A 13174-nucleotide genomic window follows, 5' to 3' on the forward strand; every position below is an offset into this window, starting at 1 on the left:
AAACTACCCACTGGTTGCCTAATTTTATAGATTAGAAAACATGCCCAGGAAGCTACCTAGGACTTGTTCCCTACCTAGTTTGAGGCACAGCTAGGACTGGAACCCTGGGCATTCTGTTATTGTCTGGACCAGGGTTTCTCAGCCAGATCTAAAACTCAACTGGGGCCCAGGATCTGCATGCCTTATTACCTTCTTCTCCCTCAGGGTGACTGAAGTCTGTGACAGAGTTCCCAGCTCCCATCAGTGGAGCCCCTCAGCCTGAACACAGAGCCCCCATCCCCCTCTAGGTAGGCTTGGCCTGCCTCCCATAAGCCCAGCCCCTCCTCCAGGCTGAGGTTACCCACCACCTCAGCCACCAGGACTCCTTCTTTCTCCCTTTATTGCCTTTCTCTTTCTGCCCTTCACAACATCTCCCTTTTAGCAGAACAGTCATTCCTGGGCCCCAAGCTCCTTGGCTGCAGGGAGGGTAGCTCCTCCTTCTCCCTTGCTGCAGGTCCCTCCCCTCAGAAGGTGTAGGCCCCCACGAAGATGGTGAGTCTCAGTACAGAGCTGGCCCGGTAGCTCATGAGGGAGTTCATGGTGACCATCTCCAGGTCCAGCACGTACTCCCGGGGGCCCGTCACTGGCCGGGCGAGGACCAGCATGGCGCTGACGTTGTTGATTTGCTGCAGGGCACAGTGGGTGGCAGGAGATGTAGACTGTGTCAGCCCATGTGCCAGGACCCTACCCCAGCATCACCTCCCTCCCTCTGGCTGAGAGGTGGGGAGACAGTCCTGGCCATCAGGCTATAACCCAGGTTCTCATCTGGCTCTGACACCCTGACTGTCTCCTCTCTCCTTTACCCTGCCCTCAGATTCTCCTCTCCCTGCCCTTTTAGGTAAAATTACCTAACAAGGGTTCACACTGATGATTCAAGACCAGGTGTGACTTGAAACTGATGGGGACCCTTGGTGATCCAGAGCAGGCAGATTCCCCTTCAAAGCAATCAGTTTCAAAAAGAAAAGCTCTAACACCAATCGCCTCATCATGCTGAATACAGCACGAGGACCATGGGTCTGAGACCCTCTCACTGTTCAGTGAGCCACACACAGACCCCCACCCCTACAGCTTATTAACAGAGAGAGCTTTTTGGACCCCTTCACAAAACTCTGCCACTGTCCTATTTTCATGGGTGAAGAAATTGTGGCCAAATAGGAAAACCAGTCCCAAACCCCAGTGCCCAAGGGCCTGTTAGAATTGCCTTTAACATCTATAATTTATACCTTAGGAATGTAGAACGGCCCCTGGCTTCCCAAGAAGTCCTACCTCCCAACGGGGAGCTTTGAGAGGAGAGTCTGGGCATAAGTACAATCTAGTTTCTGTTGAGGGCTTCCTGGAATTCCATTTTGGAGTACGCATGTCAGTTAGGGGTGGGAGCAGAGGAGAGCCTTACCCTAATGTAGAAGTCCCCCTGTGAGTTTCCAGCACGAATCTGAAAGGCATTGTAGGCGCCAGGGTAGACAGAGGTCGCCTGAATCTGGAACACATCTGCCGGCACGCTCCGCTCTGAGGTGATGCTCATGTAGCGGTGCACGATGGATGAAGGCTGCTCCCGACACAGGGGGTTGGAGGCAGGACAGAGGCAGCGGCTGGAGACCCCCCAGGTGGGGGAATATGAATGAGCTCCTGGCCCATCCCCCAATATTGCCCAACCCGGAAAGGAGGGACTCCCAAGAGGCTCTGCCTACTTCTGATATAAGTCTACAACTCCCACCAGTCCTCAGGGGCACTTACCAGTCCAATAAGATGCCAGTCTGCTCCACAGCCCTCTGGGAGTTTGTAGTTTTTGTGAAGGCAGTGCATTGAGCTTACTTACTTGTCTGACACCTGGACATAGGGCTCCAAACAGCGGTTGGTGTCCACACAACGGTAGCCCCCATGGAAGTTGACACAGGTTTGGGCCTCAGAGCACTGATGTGCTCCAGACTCACACTCATCAATGTCTGTGCCAAGAGAGAGGGGCTAAGAATCAGGGGCTTTAGGCCACAGGCCTGACATTACTCTGCCCACCCCCCTCCGGGGAACTTGTACCTTGGCAGAGGCGTGTGGCCAGCAGCTGGTAGCCCTGTGGGCAGTGGCACGAGAAGCGGCCTGGCTCATTGACACAGCGGTACTGGCACAGGTAACTGGAGTAGCTGCACTCATCAATATCTGAGGGAAGGCAGGGATGAGGACTCCGGCCATCCTCATAACTGAGTCTCACAAAGGTGTACTGAGAGAGCCCATTCCCAAGTTAGGCTGAGTGTGGGAAGAGAGGGCAAGAAAAGCTCTGCAGATCTCAAGAGGAAGATAGAGGGTTCAAAGAAAAGTCTGGGTATAGCTCTGTGGTAAGAATTCAGCATGTGTGAGATCCTGGATTCAATCCCCTGCACCACCAAAAAGAGGAAAAAAAGAAAGGTCTTCCTGCCTTCTGGCTCACAGCTGTCTCTTCAGCCTAGGACTGTACGTACAATAAGTGGGGTGGACCCTAGGAATCTGGAGGCTTGGGTATGAATCCTACTGATTTGGGGGGAACTTCAGTTTCCTTGTCAATAAAATGAGCAGTTAAACAAGTCCTGAAAGTGCAGCCTGCTCTAGTTTTCAGTAATCTATCTGATAATTCCTGCAGTCCACAATCAGGCCAAGCACCCAGTCACCTCTGCACACTGTGAACTACACAGGCAGGGCACCATTTTTCTGGCTTTGTTCCCCTCATGCTGCCAGGCACCAACAAGGCTGTATTCCACAGTGAAGCATAATATAAACAGAGACCATGCCAGGTGACCTGGAGTGAGAAATCCAGGATAGAACCCTGGCACTATCTCACCCTTGCTGTGTGAACTTCGGCAAGTTACTTAACTTCTTAGTGGGAAAATGAAAGTCACTGTTTACCCCGGACTTATGCTTATTCTCTGCAATCCTCCCACAAACCTGGAGAGAGAGATCAATGTCCTCATTTTGGAGAAAGGAAAAAATCGTACCCACCTCCTAGATTAAAAACAGGATGAAACGAGGCCAAGTATATGAGGAAAGTGCCCAGAACAGCCTAGTTCTCAGTAAATGGTTCACTTTTTAAGATTTGATGAAGCCTGTTATTGTCTGACTTCACCCTCCATACAACCCATTGTATAGAAAAAACAGGCTTGAAGAGAAGAGTGACTTGCCCTAGTGAAGATTCAAACCCAAGTGGGCATGACTCCCAGGAAGAGTAGCACCCACATCCTTCTCTGTTTCCCCAGTGAACTTCAGTAGGGACCTAATTGCCTTCCCCACCAGCCTAGCCCAGAGTACATAGGAAATATGTGGCTACAGAGGATAGGACATTAAAGAAAGGACAGTGTGGCCAGATGCTGCAAGGCCTGGGGAACCAATGTAGGAGCTGGGACAGGGGTGGGATTCTCACCACTGCAAGAGAAGCCATCTCGGTGCAGCTCATAGCCCTGGTGGCAGCGACACAGGAAAGTCCCATAGGAATTGAAGCAGCGCTGCTCACACGGGGCCCCCATGTCACACTCGTTCACATCTAGAGGTTCCAGGAAGGAAAAAACGGGAAGGGTGAAAGCCAAAGAATGGTCCAGAGCCCCCACTCCACCTAGGCTGGTCAGGAAGGAAGCTCCCTGACCTCACACCTCCCTGCCCAGAAGCCTGGCCTGGCCCAGCCTTACCCACACAGGAGCGGTTGTTGGGCCCCAGCTGGAAGCCCGGCTCGCACTGGCAGCGAAAGGAGCCAGGTAGGTTCACGCAGCGGTGCTGACAGTAGCGGTAGCGACACTCGTCTATGTCTGAGGAGGGCAGAGCACAGAAGTCAGGTGGGGCCCAAGCAGGCTGGGACTTAAAGGCTCGGCACCCATAGTCCTGTTTGTGTCTAGGGGGATTGTGTCAGCCAGAAAACACCCACATACAATCTTCCATGTCTGATAACAGGAGGGCACAGGTGACAGGGGCCTAGGGGTGGGCTGGAATCAGGGTCAGGTGCTAGGACAAGAGACAGGTGAGAGTCAGGTGCTAGGAAGAGAGCCAAGCCAGAGACACAGAGAAAGGTTGCTCCCTGAACTCACCCACACACTCAGGCCCGATCTTGCGGTAGCCATCAGGGCAGGTACACTGGTAGGAGCCAGGAAGGTTATGGCAATCCTGGCTGGGCCGACAGTCATGCAAAGCTTGGGCACACTCATCCACATCTGCAGGAGATCCCACATGCCATCAAACATGAGTGAGACACCTCAACTTGGGAGGGTGACACAAGCCACATGCCACTCACATGGACACATGGGTGATGAGTGACCCCAAAAAGAGGAACAGATGAATTAGACTGTCCAAGCAGCACAAGTAAGAGTCCATGTGGGGGCACCCCTAACCTATGACACCCATCAGGGAAGCTCAGGAAACAAGACCTCGTCCATACTCTACCCTCCTGGGGCAACACTGACTCCAGGATCCTCCCTCCCCCAAGGCCTATGGCTCCCAGGGGTGGGGTCCACACCAGAAAGAGGGCAGGGACAGAGACTGGGAGGCAGAGTTTTTGCATGTCTCTGCAGGAAACAAGGCAGGATCCCAGGGTCTGGCGGGACAGTGGGACACGCACAGGGCCTGCCATGGTGAGGATGTGGATGAGGATATGGATGGCTCCCTGAGGAGTCTTTGAGCAAGGGAGGAAAATGAGGTCTGAGTTTTGAACTTGCTTGCTGAGAAGAAAGGAAGCCTGGATGCAGAGTGGCCCCCACTCACCCACACAGCTCTCCTGTTCGTCGGGCTCATAGCCTGGCGGGCAGGAGTTGGGGTGTTGAGCAGGAGGCACTAGTGGAGGGGGTCCCTCGCCATGTAGGTCATTAATAACAGCAGCTGAGCGGGGCAGGCACAAGTAGCCCCCGTAGTGATTGATGCATTTCATTTCTCCCTTGCAGGCCTCAGGGATGGTAAGGCACTCATTGACATCTGCAGAGAGGGACCTGTTAGACACAGCCAGTCTCCTGGGCTGGCCCTGGAGGGAGTGGGAGGCAAGGAGCCTAGCATAGTCACCTTTGCACTGTGATTGGGTAAGGCCTTCTCTCTACTCAACAAGCCAAGCTGCCTGCTCAGGACCCCTCCCCAGATTCTGCCAGGGCTGGAGGTAGGACAGCTGTTCCCACTATTGCCCACATTCTCCCACCTCCAAGTGACTCTCATCCTTTCTCAAAGCTCTAGCTTTCGCCTGGACCAAGAGAGATTTGCAGGCCTCTAACCCACCCCTATGGACACTGTCTTCCCAGATTTCAATGGGACAAAGAGCTGGCACAAGAGAGTAGTTCAGAGAGGATGTACACAACCTGGCCCCTCCGGGCAGGGCCTTATTGGGGTTGGTCTATTGGGGGGAGGGGGTAGAGGCAGAATTTCCTGAGTTTTTTGGAGAGGAAAGGGCCAGCCTTAGGTGAGCTGGCTCCCAGGGAATCAGAGTCAGCCTGGGTCCAACAGGACTGGGCTGAGAACAGGACCCTGAGGTCCTATTGCAGCTTTTGAAGGTGGTGGTGTCCTTGGGAAGCAGAAATTCCCTTCCCAGTTCCTAGGGGTGGTTTGTCCCCCAGGCACACTCACCCCGGCAGTGCTGACTGTCTGGGTCCCACTCATAGCCATCTGTGCATTCCTGGAAGGAACCAGAGGTAGCCATTGATCACCCTAGATTTCTTCCAACCGGCCAGGCCAAGACAAGGGCCTGAGCTCCACCACCCTCCGGCCTGCTCCAAACAATGGTGTCCAGATCTTCCACCAACCAGGGGAAAGGAGAATTTTCCCCAGCAGCAGCCACCCCAAGATCTTGGTCTCTCTATCCCTGCCCATCCCATCCCAGGCCAGTGGCCCCACTGTCCCCACCGTGTAGCTGTCCGGCTCCTCGGAATCCTGGGGAGACGCTGCCCCCAAGAGCAACAGCAGCAGCGCCCAGAGCAGTAGTGAACCGGGGAGGCAGGAGGCGAAGGGGAGCATCCTGGGGCTGGGAGGTGGTGGGCAGGGGTCAGGGGCCTCGGCCATGGCACCCCCCATATTCTGTCTTGGGACTCGGAACCCCGGTCCCAGCCTTCTTCAGCTCAGGACCATGTTTAGGGCCCTGAAAGCCTTCCGGAGCTGGGGGCTGACTCCTCTCGCAGGCCAGGGTCCCAGGCCCACCGCCCGGGGCCGCCCCGCCCCCGCCGAGTGCCTAGCGGTGTGGGCCGAGGAGCACAGGCCTCTCAGCTCTGCGCTGCGCCGACTCCACGGACACTCAGGCCTGCGCCCTCCTTCCACGACTGCCACTTACTTGGGCCCGCAGCGACCAGCTACTAAGCTGACTCCAGCAATGCCTGCGGGCAGACGGACAGGCGGACGGCGCAGCTCCCTGGACGCGCGGCCCCAGGAAGCGCCCCCCGCCCGCCCGCCCGCCGCGGCGCGGCCCACCCCGGCGCCTCCGCCCGCCCTTCGGCGGATTCCTGAGCCCGCGCCAGGGGGAGGGACCCCGACCCCCGCTTCTCCGCCCCCGGCCGGCCACAGGCCCCCACCCGATCCCCCACGGAGTCAGCCGGAGCCTATTCCGGGCGCCCGGCCATGGTCCCCCAGTACTAGGTCCTGGGGCCATTGGCCTTGATGCCAGGGCCCCATCAAAAATGTTATTCTGCGCACCTAGACTCTACCCAGTCTGTGCCTCCAGAATCCCATCCTATGCACCCACTCCTTAGTCCCGCGAAGCACGCAGGCTGATTCTGTGCCTCCCAGGGTAACTGGGCACCTAGACCCCCACTTGATACTGGTCTGCCACATCCTCACTCTAACTCGCTCCAGAATTTTATTCTGTGCCCCCTGACCATCACACTAAGCAGTCCCAAAACTTCATCCAGGCATGAGACGCTCCCAGGCACAAAACTGTCCATGTCTTCATCTGCCCTCCACCCAGGCCCGCCTTCAGCCAGGTGGTCTCTTCACTCCTCACGGCCTTCCCCGCGCCCTGCGTCCGCAAAACTACAACAGTTTGGGGGCTGGGGCGGAAGTTCCCTTTTGGGCCAAAATGAATGGAACCCCCTGAGAAGGCGGGCAAGCCTGAACTCGGGAGCGCAACGTGACTGGGGACAGTACCAGCCGCTTCCCGACCCTCCTCCAGCCCAGGCCCGCGGCACGAGCAAGCCTTGGGGGCGGAGTCTGGGCGGATCTGGCTCCCAGGAAGGGGCGGGGCCTCGCGTTGCCCACGTCTCAAGGCGGGACCAGACGGGAAAGGGCCGCGTGTCCAGAGATCCCCCTGGGGCCTGGCTGCAAGCGGGAATAGTCGCTCCTCCCTGCCCTTTCCCATCCCTGTATATCCCCACAATCGCATCCAATGTGGCTGCCAGGAGGGGATGTACCGAAAAGGGAACGAGCAGGTGAGTCCTGAGGTAAGCCCTGTGAGCTTCAGGCCGAAAGGCTGAGGGTTCATTCCCCGCTCCTGCCACCGTTCTTCCCAGCCTCTGGGATGAGCATTTAAAAATCACATTCATAGTGCAGCCTGTAATCCCAGTGATTCGGAGGCTGAGGCAGGAAGATGGCAAGTTTGAGACCAGCCTCGGCAACTTTGAGAGACCCTCTCTCCAAATTAAAAGTAAAAAGGCTGGGGATGTGGCTCAGTGGTAGAACGCCCCTGGTTCCAATCCCCAGTACCACCAAAAAACAAAAGAAAAGCAACCCTAAAACATAGCTCATTAAAATAAAAAAGACAGCCAATAACAAAGTGTTGACAACGGTATGGAGAATGGGAGGTGTATGTATGCCCAGGAGAACTGAAGACATGTATACACACACACACCAAAAAAAAAAAAATCTAAACACACTCTTCACTGTATATGAAAGCCAAAGTGTAGAAACAACCCAATGTCCATCAACTGATGAGTAAACAAAATGTGGTACCTCCGCACAAGTGGAATATTATTCAATCATAAAAAGGAATAAAATACTCGGGTTGTGGCTCAGAAGTAGAGCACTTGCCTCGCAGGTGTGAGGCACTGGGTTCGATCCTCAGAACCACATAAAAATAAACAAACAAAATAAAGATTTTGTGCCCATCTACGTATAAAAAAAATCTTTAAAAAGGAAATACTGAAACACATTATAGTATGGATTAATCTTAAAAATAATACACCCAGTGAAGGAGCCAGACACAAAAAAAACCACATATTCCATTTATATAAAATATTCAAAATAGGAAAAGAGAAACTAATGGTTTACCTTTCCAGGTAAGGGGGGAACATGGAATGACTGCTAATGGATATGGAATTTTTTAAACTGTTTTTTTTTTTTTTTTGTAAAGATAGAGGAGAGAGAGAGAGAGAGAGAATTTTTAATATTTATTTTTTAGTTCTCGGCGGACACAACATCTTTGTTGGTATGTGGTGCTGAGGATCGAACCCGGCTGCACACATGCCAGGCGAGCGCGCTACCGCTTGAGCCACATCCCCAGCCCCTAAACTGTTTTAAAAAATGTTTTTATATGGGGTTGGGGGTGTAGCTCAGTGGTAGAGTGGTTGCCTGACATGCATGGGGCACTGGGCTCAATCCTCAGGACCACATAAAGATGAACAGGTAAAATAAAGGCATTTCTGTCCATCTACAATTACAAAAAAAAAAAAAAATTAAAGATGTTTTGTAGTTGTAGATGGAGAGCATGCCTTTATTTTATTTATTTTTATGTGGTGCTAAGGATTGAACCCAGTGCCTCACCCATGCTAGGCAAGTGCTCTGCCACTGAGCTATAACCCTAGCCCCTAGAATTTCTTCTGGAATGATGAAACTGTTCTGAAATTAGTAGTGATGGTTGCATAACTATGTTAATATATTAAGCAACTCAGCAAGACTCGGCTGGAGATATGTTCAGTGGTTAAGCACCCCAGGTTCAATCCCCAGTACCAAACAAACAAACAAACAAACAAAAAACATTGAGCCTACTCTATGTAGGCCTGTCCTGAACATTGAAGACAGGTAAATTGGACATCTCTGGTATGATTGGGAGGCAGATGCTAAGTGGGCACAGGAGCAGCAGGGGCTCATGGGGCTGAAGAAGGTTATACCACAGGACAGGGGAGCAGGGAAGGCTTCTTGAAGGAGGTAGCCCTTGTATTGACTAACTGCATATGAGAAGCAAGAATGAGTCCCCAGGGGGTACTGACCATCCTCTGTCCTCACCTGGTTGCCATGTGTCTGAGGCCTATAATCCCCTGGGTCTCCCATCATGGCAGCAGTGCCTTTATTGTCACTGCCCACTCAGTATCTATCCTTGTCTCTTTCTGATCCATCTCTGTATCCCCAGATTTTCCCAGAACAGTGGCCTAGAGCACTGTTAAATAAAGAAAAAGGATTGGGGTGGGGAATAGCCAGGCAGATAGAGGGACAAAAACATGAATGCCCGAGGCAGCTTGTGTGCTCTAGGGGTCTACCCCTACCTCCAGCCCAGCTTCCTTTAGTGGTTTCTCCAGCTCCACCCACTCCAGCTTGGTCTGGACAGCTTCCTGCCCATGCACACATTTGGGGCTGCACCACCATGGCTTTGACTACCTGCCTCTTCGCCATCTTGGCCCTGTTACTGGCAAGCCTAACCCAAAACATCACAGGCTCCCATGCAGCCCAGGTAAGTGCTCCCAACTTGCTCCCCGTACCCTCCCCACTACCAGTGCCAGGTCCAGGATCATCCCTTCAGAAACAACTGACTTGTTGCCAGGCAAGATGGCACAAGCCTATAATCTCAGCAACTTAATGAGACCCTCAACAATTTAAAGAGACCCTGTCTCAAAATAAATAAATAAATAAGGACCAGGGATGTGGCTCAGTGGTAAAGCTCACCTGATCTAATCAAAAGAACCGGAAGGAAAGAAGGAAGGAAGGGTGGACTTGGCTTGCCATGCCTATTTCTCGGAGGGAGTAATAGAGACTGGAAAGGTGGTTGCTGTGTCCAGGCTCACAAAGGAAGACCAAGAAGGATAATTCACTGACACCTTAGCCCAGTCTTAGGAGATGGAGCTAAGGTGGGGTCCCAGCAATGACTTTCCACCTGTGCTTTCTCTTCCATCTGGATTCCTTGCCAGAATCTAGGTCCCTGGCCACTGGAGCTGAAAGAGGTCTTCAAGTTGTTCCAAATCCAGTTCAATCGGAGTTACTTGAACCCAGCAGGTATCTTGGGTCATATAAATCTCCAGTCTAGCCTCCACTCCAAATAGATGAACTTGAGGCTCATGGTGGGAGATAAGCTTGGCCCAGGCTACTCACTTCAGCAGGGCGGGGATATACTACTTGGTTCTCCAAATGCACATGTAGGTACAGGAAGGAGCATCCTCTGCCATGTTCCTGAAGGGAAGATGGCAGCTGTTGGACATCTCTCCTAGCCCTGCAGTTGATTTCCCTGCCATTCCAGGCAGTGGAAAAGGAACTACCATCTAGTCATGAGTTCATTGAACAAGCACCCAAATATACCCATTTTGTCCCCAAGGTAGGGACTCCCTCTCTCCCCATGAGCTGCCAACCCAGCTCCTGCCCCCTCTGTCCTGGATCTCCTCTTCCGTAGGGGGCTGATCTGGACCCCATTCTTCCACCCTACCCTGTTCCAGCTCCTGATCTGTGGTCAGAGGTGTGAAGAGGAGGTGGCGGATGTGGCCTGGCAGGAAGCCGGTCTCCAGCCACTCACTTTCCCTTCTGAGTCACTCTGCCCTTCACTCAGCCTCCCCAGGGTGGGAAGATGCTCCTCTTGCTGCCTCTGGGAAAGTCCTAACTCTAGGTGGGTTGGGTAACCACTTCCTCACCCACTGTCTACTGTAGAGCCTGTAGGGGCTACAGGAAAGGAGCCAGTGCCCACCTGGGTAGGAACATGCCTGGCCAGTGCCCACTTCCTGCCTCTGAGGGGGCTTGGGAATCAGCCTGAGATAACTCTCTTTTGGTGTAGAGTATGCTCGCCGCCTGGACATCTTTGCCCAGAACCTGGCCAAGGCTCAGCAACTACAGGAGGAGGACTTGGGCACAGCTGAGTTTGGGGTGACTCCATTCAGTGACCTCACAGGTACCTGGACCCTCCTGGGCCACAAGTGGCGGGTGGGAAAGCTGGATCTCCTGTAGGATATACTGGTAGAGCAGATGAACAGAACAGACTTTCTACTTTGAGGACCAGAGGGTGCCTGTCCCAAATCTCAGACTGCAAGGGCAGGAACTCAGCCAACCTGTCCCAGCCCAGCTCAAGGGCTAGAGGCAGCAGGTGAAGCAGAAGATACCAGCAAAGAGCTTGGTGTGAAGAGGAGGTGGCGGATGTGGCCAGTACCCTTATCTTGCCACCTCTGAGGGACCCAAATGGCCAAGGATGTGGATGGCTAGGATGGAAGGGGCAGAATATGGAGAAAATGGGGTCAAAACTGACCTCTGTGGCCCTGTCTGTCCCCCAGAGGAGGAGTTTGGAAAGATCTATGGACACTGGAAAGCAGATGGGAGCCCTAGCATGGGAAGAAAGGCAGGGCCTGAAGAGGCAGGGAAGCCTCTGCCCTCCACCTGTGACTGGCGGAACGCAGATGGCATCATCTCATCTATCAAGAACCAGGTATCTGGGGCCGGGGTTGTGGCTCAGTGGTAGAGCACTCGCCCAGCACGTGCGAGACCCTGGGTTCAATCCTCAGCACCACATATAAATAAATAAATAAATAAAGTAAAGGTATTGTGTCCAACTACATCTAAAAAATAATTTTAAAAAAGAACCAAGTATCTGCCCTCACCTGGATAAGTCTATCCGTATGCGCCCAAGGGTGGGAGAAGGGAGAATAGGCCTGAACACCCACGGTGCTCTACCCTCTAACCTCCCAGGGGAACTGCAATTGCTGCTGGGCCATGGCTGCTGCAGGCAACATCGAGGCCCTGTGGGGCATCACATACGGACAGTCCGTGGAAGTTTCTGTGCAGGGTATGGCTGGGAGAGGGGTGTATGACAGGGAGAAGAGAGATAGGGGCCTGGTCACTCACACTGTTCCTTTCTGCCCCAGAACTGCTTGACTGTGGCCGCTGTGGGGACGGCTGCAAGGGTGGCTTCATCTGGGATGCATACATAACTGTCCTCAACAACAGTGAGTATCCCCATCGCTAGCCAAGCACAGGGCTGGGGGAGATTCAGGAGCAGAGGCTCCTTCCTTATCTTGCTTGTCTTCAGGTGGATTGGCCAGTGAAAAGGACTACCCATTCCAGGGGCACACCCAGGCCCACATGTGCCTGGCCAAGAAGTTTAAGAAGGTGGCCTGGATCCAGGATTTCATCATGCTGCAGGAAAACGAGCAGAGTATGACCAGGGTGGACACAGGCAGGGGATGGAGGGGCTGAGGGACAGAAACTAGGATGGAGGCACCCAGACTGGCCACAGACAGAGGTGGGGGGTAGGGGGAGAAAGGGACACCCCTATGACAAGAGTAGCAACCCCAGGGCAGGCAGGACCTGATTGCACCCTCCATCTCCAGCAATTGCCTGGTACCTGGCTACCCAAGGCCCCATCACAGTGACCATCAACATGAAGCCACTGCAGGTGGGTAGGGTAGGACGTGGGAGGTGGGGCATATGGGATGGGTGGGCTCAGACTCAACACTTCTGCCCCTGTAGCACTACCGGAATGGTGTGTTCAAGGCCACACCCACCACCTGTGACCCCCGGGTTGTGAATCATTCTGTCCTGCTGGTGGGTTTTGGCAAGAGCAAGGTGGAAGAGGGGATACAATCAGCCTCTTCCGCATCTTGTTGCCGTCCTCGCCCCTCCACCCCTTACTGGATTCTGAAGAACTCCTGGGGGGACAACTGGGGTGAGAAGGTGAGTAGGATCCATTGCAAGAGGGGTCAGGGTAGAACAGGCCCTCTCCCACCTTCTGGCCTTGATGTCCCCTAACTTCCTAGGGCTACTTCCGACTGCACCGAGGAAGCAATACCTGTGGCATCACCAAATACCCAGTCACAGCCCGTGTGGGAAAACCAGCTAAAAAGCAGCCAGTCTCCTGCCCTCCCTGAACATGTCAGCAGCCTGCTGGCCCCTCCTGCATGCCAGCTGCCTCTACATAGGCCCTGCCTGAGGTTTTTGCCTATCCTCCCAATCTTCTATACAACTTGAATAAACCAAGACAAAACTCTTGGCTCCTCGGTATACTTAGCTGGGGCATGGAGATGGCACGTGGGGGAGATAACAGACA

General features: G+C 53.7%; 2 protein-coding genes across 5 annotated transcripts; one reads left to right on the top strand and one right to left on the bottom strand.

Moving 5' to 3' along the window:
* Positions 1–362: 362 nt before the first annotated feature.
* EFEMP2 (EGF containing fibulin extracellular matrix protein 2) lies at positions 363–7120 on the bottom strand. Of its 4 annotated transcripts, XM_081281870.1 has the most exons (11): positions 6287–6507; positions 5866–5983; positions 5590–5638; positions 4747–4953; positions 4077–4199; positions 3684–3800; positions 3422–3541; positions 2071–2190; positions 1856–1982; positions 1433–1628; positions 363–665 (listed from the first exon to the last, which is right to left on the bottom strand). In XM_081281870.1, exons 2-11 carry the CDS (start codon positions 5974–5976, stop codon positions 504–506), a joined length of 1332 nt encoding a protein of 443 aa, XP_081137996.1. In that variant the 5' UTR covers positions 5977–5983; positions 6287–6507; the 3' UTR covers positions 363–503. The 4 variants fall into 4 exon arrangements, with proteins under 4 accessions (XP_081137996.1, XP_081137994.1, XP_081137993.1 ...); XM_081281868.1 differs by lacking the exon at positions 6287–6507 and having other exon boundaries at positions 5866–6277; XM_081281867.1 differs by lacking the exons at positions 4077–4199; positions 5866–5983 and having other exon boundaries at positions 6287–7120.
* A 2403-nt stretch (positions 7121–9523) lies between these two features.
* CTSW (cathepsin W) lies at positions 9524–13173 on the top strand (the record flags this gene model as incomplete). Its single annotated transcript, XM_081281885.1, has 10 exons — positions 9524–9610; positions 10065–10149; positions 10916–11029; positions 11406–11557; positions 11818–11914; positions 11994–12074; positions 12158–12283; positions 12459–12523; positions 12598–12801; positions 12885–13173. The coding sequence occupies 10 exons, from the start codon at positions 9524–9526 to the stop codon at positions 12993–12995; spliced, it is 1122 nt and encodes a 373-aa protein (XP_081138011.1). The 3' UTR covers positions 12996–13173.
* Between the last annotated feature and the right edge of the window lies 1 nt (position 13174).

The sequence above is a fragment of the Spermophilus citellus genome (assembly GCF_964194105.1).
Source record: "Spermophilus citellus genome assembly, chromosome: 2".
Taxonomy (NCBI): domain Eukaryota; kingdom Metazoa; phylum Chordata; class Mammalia; order Rodentia; family Sciuridae; genus Spermophilus; species Spermophilus citellus.

Coding starts and splice junctions, on each gene's coding strand:
- EFEMP2 (XM_081281867.1), bottom strand. CDS start 6,601: ATGGCCCCAGGACCTAGTACTGGGGGACCATGGCCGGGCGCCCGGAAT. Junction 5,639..6,286: donor GCTGGTCGCTGCGGGCCCAA/GTAAGTGGCAGT, acceptor GGTTCCTTCCAG/GAATGCACAGATGGCTATGA. Junction 666..1,432: donor AGGGGGACTTCTACATTAGG/GTAAGGCTCTCC, acceptor TGTGCCCTGCAG/CAAATCAACAACGTCAGCGC.